At 31.1% G+C, this 17,373-nt stretch overlaps 1 protein-coding gene across 2 annotated transcripts in view; it reads left to right on the plus strand.

The window, feature by feature from the left end:
* LOC118191614 (zinc transporter 6-like) overlaps positions 1 to 12,080 on the plus strand; it is a 63,199-nt gene extending 51,119 nt beyond the window's left edge. The window contains exons 13-14 of one of the 2 annotated variants that reach the window (XM_085822855.1): positions 925 to 1,041; positions 8,124 to 12,080. In XM_085822855.1, coding sequence (XP_085678981.1) covers positions 925 to 1,041; positions 8,124 to 8,624 — 618 coding nt within the window. In that variant the 3' untranslated portion in view covers positions 8,625 to 12,080. The remainder of the gene's footprint in view (positions 1 to 924; positions 1,042 to 8,123) is intronic. The other variant, XM_085822856.1, reaches the window with a different exon arrangement.
* Positions 12,081 to 17,373: the final 5,293 nt, after the last annotated feature.

Raw genomic sequence — 17,373 nt, forward strand, 5'->3', positions numbered from 1 at the left:
AACTAAAAGATAGCACAAAAAATTAAATAAATCTCACTTAAAGAAACACAAGAAAACTAAAATTTCTTATGACCTACCAGCAGTATTTGACAGAATATCTAAGCTATGAGAACAAGTGAAGGGCAGTCCAATCTCAACTTGAGTCCCTCCTGTCCAGGCAAAGAACCTGACTATAGTTGGAATGGCAGGCAGTTTCAAAAGAGATAAAATGTTCCTTTTAATGTTTTTGAATGTTAGGTAAAATTATATTTGAAAATGTTAATGTCTAAAATGTTGAGAGATAAGCTTACTCCACTGATGGCACACAACTGATCAGAAGGTATAGTCTTATTCTAAAATTTTAGATTTAGAATTATCAGTATAGTATCTGGCCATATCTAATCATAAGTAGTGCCATAGACTGGAAATTCTTGTGTGGGATGCTCATGTGATTTCCACTAGATTGTAGACAGTGTTCCTGAACCCAGATTACGCTTCCATCCTTGGAAGCAACTGAAAATAGCAAAGAAATTTGCTTATTAGTGATCATTTTCATTTGTTATGTATGTTGGCAAAAAGTGTCTTGAGAGTGAATGGTCAAATTAAAACAATACGTATATGATTAAACTATTAAACTGTTGCAGAAATGAAAGTGAATTACTTTCATGTAGTTACTTTAAAAAAATTTTATAGTGTAAATAATGTGTTTATTATTTATGCTTTTTATGACATGTATTATATCAATGTGTAGTTGTTTCTTTTTTCAGTGAAAAATGTCAAACATTGAATTTTATTATTTTATTAAAAAAAAGGAAAGAAAAATTAATACATAAACTATTTTTATCAAAAAATTAAGAGAAGTTCCATACATAACCCATTTATATTGTTTAAATTTTTTTGTTGTCAAAAGTCACGATTTGACTGTATTTTTTACTTTTATTGTAGGTTGGAACAATCCATGTCCGCATACGTAGAGATGCTAATGAACAGATTGTTTTATCCCATTTATTGAATAAGTTGTCATCTCTTGTCACAGATATTACAATTCAGGTAACAAAATCGGTACATATCACATTAACACCATAATTTCTTTTCTATTTATATTAACAAATATTATGTTATAAAACCGACTAATTATATTAACTCAGTTGACCTTTATTTGGTCATGCGATTTTTTTTTTATTTGATGTATATCAGCTTATTGTTTAAAATATTTTGTTTTCTTACTTTCTTAAATGAAAGTTTATCAGGGTTCGTAGCAGTCCTTACAAGTGCTTATAAGTCCTTATATTTGAAAATAAAATATAAAGGCCCTTATAGGTGCTTACTTTTCCTTTAAAGCCCTTATGTTTTTGTTTATAGTGCTTTTTTTTAATTTTTTGTTTTTCATTAACGCACATTTTTTCCCCCGTACCAAAGCCGAAACTAAATAAACAACTTTTCTTCCTTATAAAATGCAACGTCAGATGGTGAATCATATTCCCGGAAATTGCTTTTCCCCCTTCCTCTGCATTAACATAACCTATGGTGCGCGTCGTTCTATTGGTCAAAGAATTGCAGAAACGGTAGAAAATTCCAGTACATTTGGTATTCTTTTCCTCCCACCCAAATACTACACATGTTTGAATTTCTATAAAGATTTTAATAATTTGCATTCTTGTTCCGCGTGGTCCGTTCATATTCGTGTTTGTTATGATCATTATGCTTATATTATGAGCATATGTATGAATATTTATAATAATATAGTTGCAGTAACTGCTGAAGTATAGATAAACTTCCAAAAATGGGTGTGTTTTTACACAGATTAGCTTTCTAAGGAATGATATTCGGAATGGCTTAAATAAAAGGAAAGTAATCGAATAGTCAAAATAATTTCACTTTTTTTTGACAATACATTATACAGTACGGAAGTTGGGAGTTTCTCCGCAAAATCTCTAATATTGAAGCAGCGGACTTCTTTTGTCACTGTCCAATCTGGATTGAATAGGTGTTGGTGTATTTAATTACGGGCAAAGCACACTAGGGTTATCTGCCTTCGTGGAGGATTTTCATAGGAAAACTGGCTCGTATATATGTTACACATGGGGAAAACAACCATGCAGCCAGCCCATTCGCGGGATTCGAACCTCAGACCGAACTACCAGTGTTCAGCGACTTTACCGCTCGGCCGCTGGTGGGCCCGGATTGAATAGGACTAAAAGTTTTTGCAGTCTACCAAACCCAAGGAAAGATTGATTCTATTCCGGAAATTTAACGCAGTCTGTTGAAAATTAGAATCAGAAACACCCCAGATTAGTAAGTCTCTTTCTTTTCCTTTATTTAGTTCTTTATTCTCCGAATACTGGCAGGTGTTGATTCCAATTGCATAATATCACATATGGAAGAATTACGTCGCAATAACGTTTGCGGTATTTTGCAGAGATAATTAATTTTGATGTTCAGTCTGAGATTTGTTTATGAACACTTAAAAGTGGTTTACTGTGCTTTCTAAGCAGAATATTTCTCAGTTCCGTTGGTCTATTTTTATATGATGCACATATCGAAATGTCAAAATCATTTATTTAGCCTAAATTTAAATCTAAGGAATGGCTACAATCTCCCCCACTCCTCTTTTTCCAGTTACTATCCGGAATATCCGGCAATTTCCGAGTATGCAGGTTAGTTAAGCTTTTACTGTTAAACAGGGTTCGTAGCAGTCCTTACAAGTGCTTATAAGTCCTTATATTTGAAAATAAAATATAAAGGCCCTTATAGGTGCTTACTTTTTCTTTAAAGCCCTTATTTTTTTGTTTTTAGTGCTTATTTTTTGCTTTTAGTGCTTTTTTTTTAATCCTTTGTTTTTAATGAACGCGCATTTTATCCCCGTACCAAAGTCGAAACTAAATAAACAACTTTTTTTCCTTATATGCAACGTCAGATGGTGAATCATACTCCCGGAAATTGCTTTCCCCCCCCTTCCTCTGCATTAACCTCGAGAGTACAGACAGGTGCACGTCGTTCTGTTGGCCAAAGAATTGCGAAAACGGTAGAAAATTCTGGTACATTCGGTATTCTTTTCCTCCCACCCAAATACTACACACGTTTGAATTTCTATCAAGATTTTAATAATTTGCATTCTCGTTCCACGTGGTCAGTTCATATTCGCGTTTTTATGTGATCGTTATGCTTATATTATGAGCATATGTATGACTATTTATAATAATATAGTTGAAGTAACTACTGAAGTATAGATAAACTTACAAAAATGGGTGTGTTTTTACACAGATTAGCTTTCTAAGGAATAATATTCGGAATGGCTTAAATAAAAGGAAAGTAATCAAATAGTCAAAATAATTTCATTTTCTTTGCCAATACATTATACAGTACGGAGGTTGGGAGTTTCTCCGCAAAATCTGTAATATTGAAGCAGCGGACTTTTTTTTTGTCACTGTCCTATCTGGATTGAATAGGAATAAAAGTTTTTGCGGTCTACCCAACCCAAGCGAAGATTGATTCTATTCCGGAAATTTAATACAGTCTGTTGAAAATTAGAATCAGAAACACCCCAGCTTAGTATGTGTCTCTTTCTTTTCCTTTATTTAGTTCTTTATTCTCGGAATACCGGCAGGTGTTGATCCCGATTGCGTAATATCACATATGGAGGAATTACGCCGCACGTATTGCGCAATAACGTTTGCGGTATTTTGCATTGATAATTAATTTTGATGTTCAGTCTGAGATTTGTTTATGAACACTTAAAAGAGTTTTACTGTGCTTTCTAAGCAGAATATTTCTCAGTTCCATTTGTTTTTATATGATGCACAATATTGAAATGTCAAAATCATTTATTTAGCCTAAATTTAAATCTAAAGAATGGCTACAATCTCCCCCACTCCTCTTTTTCCAATTACTATCCGGAAATTTCCGAGTATGCGGGTTAGTTAAGCTTTTATTGTTAAAGGATGACTGCATGAAGCAAAATCCCGTCTTCTGATTTCAGAAATGTGCCTCTTTTTTACTTAAATTACTTTGTTTGGGATATATGTTAAGGGAAAACTGTTATGGAATGAAAATTTAGAAAATGTTCAGAATTTTGATTTAAGTTGAATTATTTAAATATTAATATGAGTGGAAAAATAAATTGTATTTATTATTAGGTGCCAAACGAATACAATTAATATGGCTTATTATTAGTTATTTTCTATATTTTCAGCTGAAATATCATCAGTAAATTTTGTAATATAGTTTAGTTCTGCATAGTTTTTTTCCTCTCATTGTAAACTAATTCTGTAAATTGAACTGTCATTTAAAATTTTTTTTAAAAAAAAAGTTAACTGTTTTCCATTTTTGAGGTAATGCTCATTCTCCTAATAAATATTGTATTGCTCATATTTTAAATTACAAGTCTAATTTTTCTTTTAAGGTTATGCAGTTGTGTATAATGTAATTAGACAGGTGCTTATTTTTTCCTTAAAATGTGCTTGAAAAGTGCTTATAGGTGCTTATTTTTTTAACTAAAATGTGGCTATGAACCCTGTTAAAGGATGACTGAATGAAGCAATTTCCCGTCTTCTGATTTCAGAAATGTGCCTCTTTTTTACTTAAATTACTTTTTAGTAATTTTTTACTTAAATTAACCTTTTTACTTTTTAAGTTACTTTTTTACTTAAATATATGTTAAGGGAAAACTGTTATGCAATGAAAATTTAGAAAATGTTCAGAATTAATTTATTTAAACATTAATATGAGTGGAAAAATAAATTGTATTTATTATTAGGTGCCAAACAAATACAATTAATATGGCTTATTATTATTTATTTTCTATATTTTGAACTGAAATTTCATCATTAAATCTTGTAATATAGTTTAGTTCTGCATAGTTTTTTTTTTCTCTCATTGTAAACTAATTCTGTAAATTGAACTGTCATTTAAAATTTAAAAAATAAAAAAAAGTTAACTGTTTTCCATGGATGAGGTAATGCTCATTCTCTTAATAAATATTGCATTGCTCATATTTTAAATTACAAGTCAAATTTTTCTTTTAAGGTTATGCAGTTGTGTATAATGTAATTAGACAGGTGCTTATTTTTTCCTTAAAATGTGCTTGAAAAGGGCTTATAGGTGCTTATTTTTTTAACTAAAATGTGGCTACGAACCCTGTTTATGAAAACAGAGACTAAAATAATTAAACAAAGTTCAGTTCTTCAGAAGTAGATTCAAAAAGCCATGCCACTGAGAGAGTTAAATGAAACCATGCCCGGTTTTAGTAAATTTTTGGCATGCAATGTAAATAGAGGTTTCTATCAAAAATTTATTGTATTAATCTTTCTTTTCTGTCTTTTAAAAAATATATATGTAATATAAAAAAAATACGATGAAAAAAATATGATGGCTTTGCTCTTTGCGAACCAGCAACCTTTAATTAATATTCTTTCTACACGATGATCGGAGATGCATAAACATTGTGAATATTCGAAGTGGGCAAGGAAGATTAACCATATTTCACTACATTGGCGACACTGACCTTGATTCCGAACACTTTCGATTTTGAACTTACAGATTTACTCGATGATTTTCGAAGCACTTTTTGAATATACCATTAAATCCCACACCGGAAATGAATTTGATGATTCACTGGTAGTGAGGCAGCAGAGTTCGAAATTCATTCGAGAAAACTTGCACCAGGTTAATCCTGTCGACTTTTTATAAATATGTAATGATTTTAAAAGCGTAGATGAAAACAGTGGAACCCTCAACAACTTAAATACTGCGTAGATGACCAAGAAGACTGCAGTCAAAATTTTATGACAATAATTTTGTTTAAAAGTTAATATGTTTGTATTTTCAAAATTATATCTTTCACATGTTGCTGCTCTAATGCTTGTTCTTCCACCCTGCTCACCCAACTTTTCTTTTGAAGGGAAAATATGATAGCTGTTTCAAAAAAATAATTGACGACCTCAAAATTAACATTCTAAATTTGGTAATCTGCCCCTAAATTCATCTCTTCTCACAGGTTCCAGACTTTTCTGTCTTATGTAACGTTTTAATGCAGATGCCTCTTGTCCAATCAAATTAATTCTAAACCAAAACTGTGAACTGAAACTTTCTCACTCCCAGCCTTCTTCCTACGAAAGTACTATAGCCTTCCCCTTTTTCCGCATTAGCTCTCCTGCTGGTAAGACGCATTTCATCCATGCTACTGCCGCTTACTTGCTTAAGATGACGTCGTACTTAAAATGGGAGTTATTCTATTCAAATATTATTAAGAAATATCTTGTCTGAAAAAGGATTATTTGATATGCATGGAAAAAATAAAGATTGTGATTTTTCAAGATATGTTGTGCTAAATTGCGTCATCATGCTTTCCACTCTCTTCAAGCCACTACAGTCTTCTCTGTCATCTACGCAGTATCTAAGTTGTTGAGGGTTCCACTGTTTTCATCTACGCTTTTAAAATCATTACATATATATATTCAAATGGGGGCACTTGCCTCAACATTGGCCACTCTTAAGACCAGAAGTTGTGGCCATTTTATTGTGGAAGCAACTACTAGGCGGCCACCATTGCCTTCTGTGAAGGGGCGGACAGTTATAAGGATGCCTTTTCCAGGATTCAAACTGGGGCTTTTCAGTACCACATTAGGTTCCCCTAACCACTATACCATCTGGGCATCTGTTTAAAAAAATGTGAGACTGTATATTAGAGATTTACTGGCTGTTGAAAAAAGTCAGGAGAAGTTGAATCATAATATGTAACATTCTGTGTTCGCTAGATCCCTGAAAGAAGTCAGTGATATGCTAATTGATTACTGGCAGTTTAGTTAAGTTCTCAGGCAAAATTTGTTCATGGTTTGCTGTATATTGTATATTAAGCAAACCTACTTACTCTTCACCTAAGATATTCCTCATAAGACAGGCAGCCCTCTAGTGCTTTTTCATAATTCATTGGTACCTAATTTTTGCTAAAAAAGACTATAGATATGAGTTTAAAATAATGTATAAATCTTCAATTCAGAATAAGTTCACCAGGTTCACCAGCTGAAATAAAGTTTTTGCTTTCATTATTTTAAAATTCAGTTGGACATAAACTATTTATGCAAAAATAGAATTTCCATTGTTAAAAATATTTTCAGAGTTGCCTACCATACTTGGGTTGCAGTGCATAATATGGACTTTTTCTCATCTGATATGTTATTCTGATTTTAATTTTCTTCAGAATATAAATACTTTCTGAGTGTATAAATATAGAATGACATATTACTAGTTATTTCTGCATTTAATACATTTTCTCTCAAGTTTTTAACAGAAATTTATGTTTCACATCTTTCAGTAAAATGTAAATACACTTATTTTTATTTTTTATTTTTGATAAGTAAAAGTGGATTAAACAGTTTTTCTTGATTAAATACTGAAATATTATATACTTTTTTCCAAATCACTTCTGATTAATTTGATCAATGGAACATTTTGAAAGTATGTTGTGATAGAATGAGATGATGTTTTGAGCCAAATAATTGTGAAATGAAAGGAGGAAAAACTTTTTTAATGAAATGGGGGACACGTAATATATGAGAAAACTTCATGACTATTTTTTAGTTATTTGAATCTCAAATTTTATTTTTTGACATTTTATTTTATAATATCATTGTCATTAATGGCTGTTATAAATGGCAAGAATAGACTTCATTTTAAATTGTAAAAATGCATCAGTATATTTTAGCTTTCAAATAAATATGTGGAGATTATTTTTCAAGAACTCTAAAAATATAATCTAGATTTCATGCACTATCAATGTGCTTTTATGCATCTGTTGCCAAAATTAAGTTTTAATAATGAATGCATTGTTTATTCATATGATGCATTAAACATAAACAGAATTGCTGTTTGTTTTGGGAGGAATGGGTCTTTATTTGCATACAGGAGACTAAATTTATGGTTTTACTGTAGTGTGTTATCACTTTATGAAATTATCTTTAGATATGTTCTTCTATTCCTCTGTAGAGTGCTTCAAGTCAACACACATGTATACCATAATTCTCATTATCTGTATGCATTTATTAAGAAACAATACAACATGAAAATAATAATTTTAGAGAACAAAAGTAAATTTTTTCAATACAAATTTTGTATGAATTATTTCTATTTGTTTCATTTCTTTGTAGGTTTTTAAAGATGAATGGGCATGGAGTAGCAGTACAAGACAAATTTTAAATGAATCTTTTATGAAATTTCCACCAATAACTGAAGTATACTCAGCAACCTCAATTCCTGTAGCTAATTCATCAAGCACTATTAAAGAAGCTCTTTCGTCTTCAAACTCTGCAAAAACTAATTCCTCATCTACATACACCAGTCCTCCAATAAAAATTCCTGAACAGACACATGCTTCTTATGGCTATGCAACCATTCCTCTCCCTCCTTCTTTATCAGGGTCTCAAGCTTCAAAGACTAAAATGCAACACTTTGCTGTAGATATGATGCCTGAAACGGCTTTCATGCCAAAGCATACGTCTTCTGAACTAAGTCTACAGTCATCCTCAAAAATGTACCAAACTGTATACAGCCAGATGCCGACCTCTCAGGCAAGTAAATATGGACGAGAATTAACTATTAATCCTCTTTTTACCACAAATTCTGATTACATCAAAGCCTACAAAAGCTGATACTATAATTTTATGGTAGTTATGTCTTTTTAAAAAAATTTATACATAATGCAAGAAGGTTGTGCAATTCCTGGCATTGCCGAACTTTCAGAAAGACTACTGATTTAGCTAAAAATCACAGGTATTGACATTTTGAGTTATAAATATATATTTGTGCTGCATTTGTATATTAAAAGTATATCATCCTCCATCATATGCTAAGTGAGTACATGTAATTGAATAAAAGAGTATTTTTATATTCTTTTGGACGTATTTTTAATGGATAAAATTATGTGATAGTGCTAGTTTATTAATCTTTTAATAAAATTTTCTAGTCAAAAGGAATTAATAAATATTTAGCTCATTTAAATTGTAAAACATGATTAACTTTTGATGTTTCATCTGGTGTAAAAAAAGTATCAGAATCGTGGTGTTGAAAAGTGAAAATTATTAGAATAAATATAAAAATTTATTGCAATATAAATACAGAAATACATTAAGTAAGTTTTATGTCATTAGAACATGCCAACTGTGCATTTGATTACTCTATTAATAGTAGAATGATATGGTTTAACCTTTGAACTGGTCAAGCGGGAGACTGTTGATTAATTTAACACATTTATTCGGTAAAATGAAAAGTGTTTATCTGTCAGTAGTAAACACAAAATGTATTGAAATTTATAGTAAATAGTGCTTCATATATAGTGCAATAATCAACTTCTTCCTTAAGCAGAAATTTAGAATACTAGGAATCATAAAAGTTGACATGTTTCTAAATTTCTTGCTTGTACAGATTGGGCTAAATAAATGTTATTAAGATGTTGTACATTGTTATATTTAATGAAAAATGTAAGAAAATTGTACTAGTTAATTGTGGTTAAGTGATTGATGTGTATCTGCATTTACAATGCCTTTGTGAATAACTTTCTAAGAAAACTAATTTGGTTTCATGATTACCTATGGTGAAAACTCGTGTATCCAGCCTTTTCAGACCTAGTGGGCAATTTTATTCATATTATAATATATGTGTAATATGTTAAGTATTAGATTTATGATAATTTATGTAATTTGAACATTTTGCCCATTTACTGTGTTTAATAACAAAGGTCTTTTAATTGTATATTTGTTTATACTTTTTGGTCTTTTAAGTTTTAGTTCATCATGCTACCTGTAACTATAGGTAATTTTAGGATTCCTGTCAGAATTCTGCATTCATTTCTTTTAGAATGTCATCCTACTAATCAATGAACTATTTGAAAAGAGCATATAAAAAATTAAAATCAAATAATCTTAGTAATATTATTATAATAATGATAATATTATTATTATATTATTATTAATCTTAATAAGACAAAAATCAAAATTATTTAATTTGCAGTGCATTTAGAAAATATTTTTGTAGAATGTAATACACAGATCTCTTATATCATGCATATTTCTTACAATAACTGATAAAATATCTGATATAAATCTGTGTTGAGTATTTTCTGTTGGTTTGCCCTTCCTTTAATAGCAGAAATATGAAATTACTTTCTTATAAAACCTAGCAAAATGCTGCAGTTTCAAATGTGAAACGAAAACTGTGCAAAAAAAATTTTAACTGAGTTTAAGGCTTGGTGTGTTTAAATGTAGGGGAAGTCTTGGAAATGTTGATTTTTTTTTTTTAAATTTAGTTTGAATTTATATTAAGCAAGTTTTTTTTAATATCAATATATTTTATTTATTATGTTGCATTAGTTAATGAGATCATTTTAAATTACCTATTGTGGTGTGAAATTATGTATGTGCAGCATATAGCTCCCATTATTTTTATAACAAATCAATAAGAGATCTGTACTCATTTGTCTTTCTAACTGAAACGTATAAATTCAGAGCAAACTATATTGATGATGTGAGTTTGTAGGAATACAAGATACACTTCTTATTGCTGTAAGATTGAATGAAATCATGCATTTTTAATTGTAAAATAGAAATTGCAGCAAATTCAATTAAAAATTTGGAAGTTTAAATCAAACTTAAATTTTTAAAAAATCTAGATTTTTTTTTTTTTTTTTTTTTTTTTTTCTTTTTTTTTCAGAGATTTTAAAATGTACTGGATGTACTATATCTCTGTTGCTTATTGATGCTTAGCTATTTTAAAAACTTATATTTTTAATTTACAAATATATTTTGCGGTTTTAATTTCAATGTTGAAAAAAAAGCTAACAATATGTTTGTTGAATATGATGATTGTGGGATAGTTATAAAATAGATGCAGTCTATAGCTGATTGATCCTATTCTTTATTCATCGCATAGCTTTATTGACATAAACATATATTTCTAAATTAAATTAGTACAAAAGATATGCCAATTGTTTAATAATTGTAAGCATATGTTCAATTATTCATAGCATTACAACTGGTGATGAAGAGAAACAGAAGAACTATGTGTTAGTGTAACATTGGCAAATATAAGAACAAAAATGATATTATTGATGCTAGATTTAATAGTGTAATTATTGTGTACCACAAAAGAGAGACACAGTATAGCTTAATTACTCTTGGTTAACAAAAAGTGTTAATTTAAATATTTTGGAATACTATTAAAAGAAAGGTTTCAATTCTGCTTTTAGAATTATGTAAATCATGTCATTATATAAGAATCATTTGACAATTTTAGTTTGAAATGATACTTTTATATCATTTATATCAGAGAGATTGATTGCAAATATTTTATTATTTTCATGCTAAGAAAAGGAGAAATAACCAAATGAAAATTTATAGGGCTGTTATAAATTAGAGTATTATCTTATATATACACATGTACTATGTTGCAGATATATTACATATATCTTAAATGATAAAATTTTATGCTTTGAGTCATTATCTGACTGAAATTTTATTTACAGACTGTTAAATTAAGTTATCAAAACTTAAAGCCATTTAGGTCTGTACTGTTATTTAATCACTATAAACAGTGAATGTCAAGGGAAGTAATGCAATATGCATAAAATACTCTCGCTTTCATTCCTTAAGTTTACTGTATAAAATTTGAAAGATGAAATGCATTAAGTAAAGTCATCCAGAATTTTAGAATCATTGAAGGAGAATGGCTGCGTTTGAAATTTGGAATGCCTAAGGAATGAGAGGTATATTATTCATTTACTGTATATATCATATGATGAAGCCTCAGAATTATGTTTTAGTCCTGTATGTTGTTATGTATAATCAATTTTCAATGTGTCTAAAGTAGTAGAAACTGGATATTTCTACAGTCTGTAATGGATTTTAAATCTTAATATTTATTTAAGAACTTTCTAAATATTTCATGACACTTTGATGTATTTTTCTTGTCTATGTTTTATGTCTATCTTTGTTATTAACGCCTTCCCCCCAAAAGGCTGTTTTTAGTATGCTTTGTTTTTTGTGTTTTCTAATGGAATGCTGACTTAGTTTCAAGTCTGAGTATAAATAAAAGCTGATTAGTTTTCTAATAAATTTAGTCTGTGTGATTTATTTCGTAAAGATCCGCTAATGACTTAAGTCAGGCATTTGTAAATAATAGTTGTAAATAATAAGTTTTGTAATGGTTTAGCATGTTATGTCCATTTAACAACATTTTCTTATATTTTTGTCTTTTATTTAATATTTGTGTTATATTTCTAATTTTTTTTTTCCATAAATCCATTTTTTTATGATTTCTAAACTTTTTTCTTGTGTGTGTTTGATTATTGTGAAAAATTAAATTATTATTAATCGAAGTGCAAATTTACAAAATTTGTAGAGACATTAGGTTATTTTGAAGCAGGAGACAAGAAAAATGAGCAATGCTCTTACCAGGACTTTAACCTGGACCTCTCGAATACATGCCAAGTGTGATAACCATGAAGGCATGCAGAAAGGAGGGAGAAAATACCTTATATACTCCCACTTTTAAATGGTGAATGGTGATTAGGGGACCCAATTGCCAAATCCTGTTGGTGAAGAATCATCATCCACCACTTTTTAATTCGGCCGCCACTATAGAATTATTTGTTTTTTTGGAAGCAGGAGACATGAAAAATGTGCACTGCCCTCACAGGACTCGAACCCAGACCTCTCGAATATGCACCAAGTGTGCTACCATTACACCATGTAGGCATGCTTGAAAACTCCCGTTTTTAATGCGACTGAGGATCAAGTGACCCAGTCGCCAAATCCTGCTGGTGAAGAATCATCATCCAGCACCTTTTAGTTTGAGCGCCATTGTAGAGTCATTAGATAATTTTGATGCTGGAGACTTAAAAAATTAGCAGTGCCCTCGCTGGGACTCGAACCTGGACCTCTCGAATATGCACCGCCTATGTTCAGACGCCGTTGTAGAGGCATTAGGTTATTTTGAAGCAGGAGATAATAAGCAATGCCCTTGCTAGGACTCGAACCTGGACCTCTTGAATATGCGCCTAATGTGCTAACCATTATACTATGAAGGCATACAGAAAGGAGGGAGAAAATACCTTATAATCATAAAATATGCACAATCCAGGTGTATGTATAACTTCATAAGCTATTGATTGGGACCTTGCATCTGATCCCCAAAAAATGTTTGTAATTGTTCTCATAACAAATATTTTTGCATAAAATAAGCACTGCAGTGATTAAAGCAAAATAGATGTCAGTTATAAAGAAATGATTAATTTAAAAAAATTGCTTAACCCCTTAACTGCTGCGGAAAATGTACAAGATTCGTTTCCCAGCGCCACGGTTTTTCACACAGGCGCGCGTAGTTATGCGATGTATTAAGGGGGAAATAAGTGCGAGTTTTGCTTTCTAAAAACTGTTTACTTTCACAAAATAAATAATAAAAAAAAAAAAAAAATGAATGCACAATATTTAATGTTTTGAGTAAAAGTATAATAAAAAGATGTAAGTATAATAAAAATTATGTTTTTATAATAAAAAATATCCCTAAAATGGAGTTTCGATCAATTCATTTTTAGACCAATAAAGTGTAATACAGTCAAAAGTCTTTAATCCGGACTCGTCGGCGATTCCGGATTATCGATTTTTTCCGGATTATAGATCATCAGTTGAAATCTGGTAAGATGGCATGCAGAAATTATAAAATTAAAAATATGAAACCGTAATTTATAAAATAATGAGCAATTATGATCTAAAGGGTATCAAAATTTACAAAAAAAAAGCTTAATATTTATTTGTTTACTTTATTAAACATTTCTTTCAACGCGCGCATGCGTAAAGCATACATTTCGCATAGCCGAAATTAGAAAATTGCAACCGGAAAACTATTTGATTTGTATTCGTAATATTTATAATGACGAATTTGATTTAAATCATATCAAAGACGGAGTACATCGAGATGAAATACTACATTTAGTAAAGAATTATAAGCCGAATAAAATAAAAACATCTGCCCTGAAGATAACAATAGTGCTGACAGATCAACTTCCTGTTCATTGCGTGCCGCAACGTTCCCCCTCTCCCCCGCGCAGAGCAGCGTGAAATTGATAAACAGATTTCGGAACGATTAGATAAACAAAGGATATGCCGTTATCCATTTTTTGCAGCAATTAAACTTTTTGTTTGATGGACATCGAAACATACTTTCATTTTGTAGATCCTTTCCGAGCTCCAGCATCGGAAATTCTATTTGACATAATCGAAAGTTCAAGCTTACTTTTATAAAATTGTTCTTACAGTCTGCAAAAAATAATAAGCCGGATCCAATTCGAAGATTAAGGAACAACGCAATCATTAACATTAACTGAAATAGATAATTAGATCATTTTAGCTTATACCGTTCGTTATACATTAAACGTGCACGCGAAAACGTATTCTGCGCTTGCACACACCGATATGTGCAGTCGTAAAGGTCTTACGCCCACGCGTAAACGCCTATGCGCATGCGCAGAAAGTTTTTAGCTTTTAGGTCCGGATTATAGATCATTCCGGATTATGGGTGTCCGAATTGACGACTTTTGACTGTATCAGGTTTCAGTGACCTTGTGAAATCAGTATGCCTAAAAAAACATGTATTTCTTCTGAACTGGTTGAATGCCACGATTTTGTTCTTGATTTTTTGTTTGCAAGGTGTTGGTTGATATACTCGTCTACAAAATGGTTAGTTTCAGTTACAATATGAAGCACGAGCAGTTCATTAAAAAATAATTCAAAAAAGATAAATGGTTTGAAACATCCGTTATAACTTTCTTTATTCCTGGAACCTACTACAAAAAGTAAATGAAAACGGAGGACACAGAATAAAAAAAAAGTACGTTTTATTCAAACAACACCAGCCAATAACCGGGCAGTCATTACTTTCACGGCCTTAGACACATCCCTCTCTCCAGTTTGTCCCCACACTTCTCTCAAATAGTATCCTCCTTCACATACTTTGTCAAGGTCATTGTGGTGTTGCATTCCAAAGCTTTACGAATAATTTTACAGGTAGCAATGCAAAGCAAATGATAGTATTTTGGAAGGGTGTATATATATATATATATATATGCCCGTGGCAGTTAATACTTCGGCTGAGAAGCGGTTAATGTGTAAAATTTGTGAATTTGATTAATTAGCAGTAATTTCAAATTAAGTATTTTTATAATTGTCTATTTATTTGTTATTAAAATTTGGGTACTGTTTAATGGAACAAATTTTTTTTTAAGTAATGTGGCTTGGGTTCGATGGTATGGTATGGTATAGTATCTTTTATCTATAAAGAGTTTTAAGATAAAAGATTAGATATTTATCTATAAGAATTCATAGCTGCTGATGCTACTGGTTTTACAAAGAGATTCCCAATTTTTCAACATTGCTGAATTTTTTCTCTTTATCAAGAAAAATGTTTTTCTAGCAATAAATAAAATGCCATTAAAACAACTGAAACTTAGATCTTACTATTCTTCAGCTGAATTAGTTTTTTCTACTGTTTTTTCTTTTCTGCTGAGTTGTAGCTTTAACCAAATAAACCAAAAATAGACCTTTGATTTTGCTTTAAAAGAAATGAAATATGGTATTTTTTACATATGAATTTTAATTAAGGAACAATGACAGCAATGAAATGTTGTTGTTGCTTATGCTCACTTATCTGATGTAATCAGCCCAAGCCCATGAAATTCCTCATGGCAATTCCATATGCCTGCCATTGGCAACAGCCTTGAACGCCATTCAAGTGACAGTGCGATTTAGCTCAGTTCTGACCCCAATTTTGATGGAGAGCACCCCAGATTCGAGGGAAAAGCTCTTCCCTTCCACCAAAACACCGGAGAAAATTTTCGGCTCGCCGCATATTTTGAGTGCTGCCGTGCTGCACCAACACATTAGTGGTGCTACACAAAAACATTTACAAACATCCATGTCTTCTCCGGGATTCGAACCCGGACCCTTCAGCACAACAGTCAGCGACGCTAACCGCCATACAAGTTGGGCGGAGGAATGAAATGTGATGACAGGAATTAAGGGAATTTTAATAGTGTAATCTAATGTGCATTACAGTTTCTGTTAGTATATTCCCAAATAGTTATTTTAATGCATATATTTTTAAAGAAATAGTATGTATATTCTATAATTCTTCTGTCTCTTCTTTTGTGTGTGTGTGTGTGTGCAGCTGCGGCCTAGTAGTTAAGGCAAGTGATCTCAAAATCCATTGAGTTTTCCCCATGTGTTCAAATCCTACCAGCTGCAAGCTATATCTACTCAAATTGCTAGTTTTGGGCCACCAGCAGCCAAGTGATAAAGTCGCTGAACACTGGTAGTGTGATTCCTATCAAACAGGCTATGTGCATGAGAATTTTCATGGTTTTTCCAATATGTAATGTGTATGTAAGCCACTTTTACCTTAGAATGTCATCCACAAAGGGAGATACACCTGTATGCTTTTGTGTAATCAATCAAACCAAACCTTTTACTTAATTCACGGTGGATCTGTGAAGATTTTTGCAATGCTTTTACTATACCGATAAATTAAATCTGTAATTCTTCCTGTTAAAACAAAAGGACTTGACCTAGTTAGATGTGAAGGTGCAAATTCATAGGCTGCGTCTAAAATCTAGATATGGGGTTTTCAAGCCTTTGAATCTCTTGAATCTTGAGAGATATTCAAAAACTAGAATCTTTGTTTGTTTTTTCTTCATTCAGGTCTTACTTATCCTGAACTAAAAACTGTTAAATGTTTTAACTAAAAAATTTGGAAAAATTAGTTTTATTGACATCCAGAAAATGTGATAATTAAAAATAGAATACGATTGCAACAATATAAATTGATCTATATCACAAGTATCATTTTGTGATTATTCGAGGGCCATAGTTTTAAGGTATGCCATCTAGCAAAATTTATCAGAATTTTTAAGTAATTGGAGCGTTTCAATTTTCTTAGTAACTCTCGAACTGTCTGAATGGTTGTGGGCATAGATAATTTAATAATAAGTCAAATGTTTCTAATTTTCTCATTCCTAAATTTCTACACAAACATTATGACACCCATATGACTTCAGTTGAATTGCTGATCAATCAAACCAGGTTCCCTTAGTTCCTCTAGGAAGACATCCCTCTCTTTAGGCAGATAGCTCTCGTGTGTTTTGCCATAATCAAATAAAACCAAACCAAAATCACATTTAATGGGCGAAATATTTAATCTTTCTTACATGAGCAATTTTATGTATATTATTTAATCTAAGACAAAGCTTTACTCCATTTTGCACAAATCAGATTCCAGTATTGAGACTATATTTTTTCTCTCATAGGATCATATTTACTTGCTCAATCTGAAATCCCCATAAATGTAGACTTATAC

The sequence above is a fragment of the Stegodyphus dumicola genome, chromosome 8, assembly GCF_044657685.1.
Source record: "Stegodyphus dumicola isolate Sdum_Otavi_A_Nest chromosome 8, ASM4465768v1".
NCBI classification, from domain to species: Eukaryota; Metazoa; Arthropoda; class Arachnida; order Araneae; family Eresidae; genus Stegodyphus; species Stegodyphus dumicola.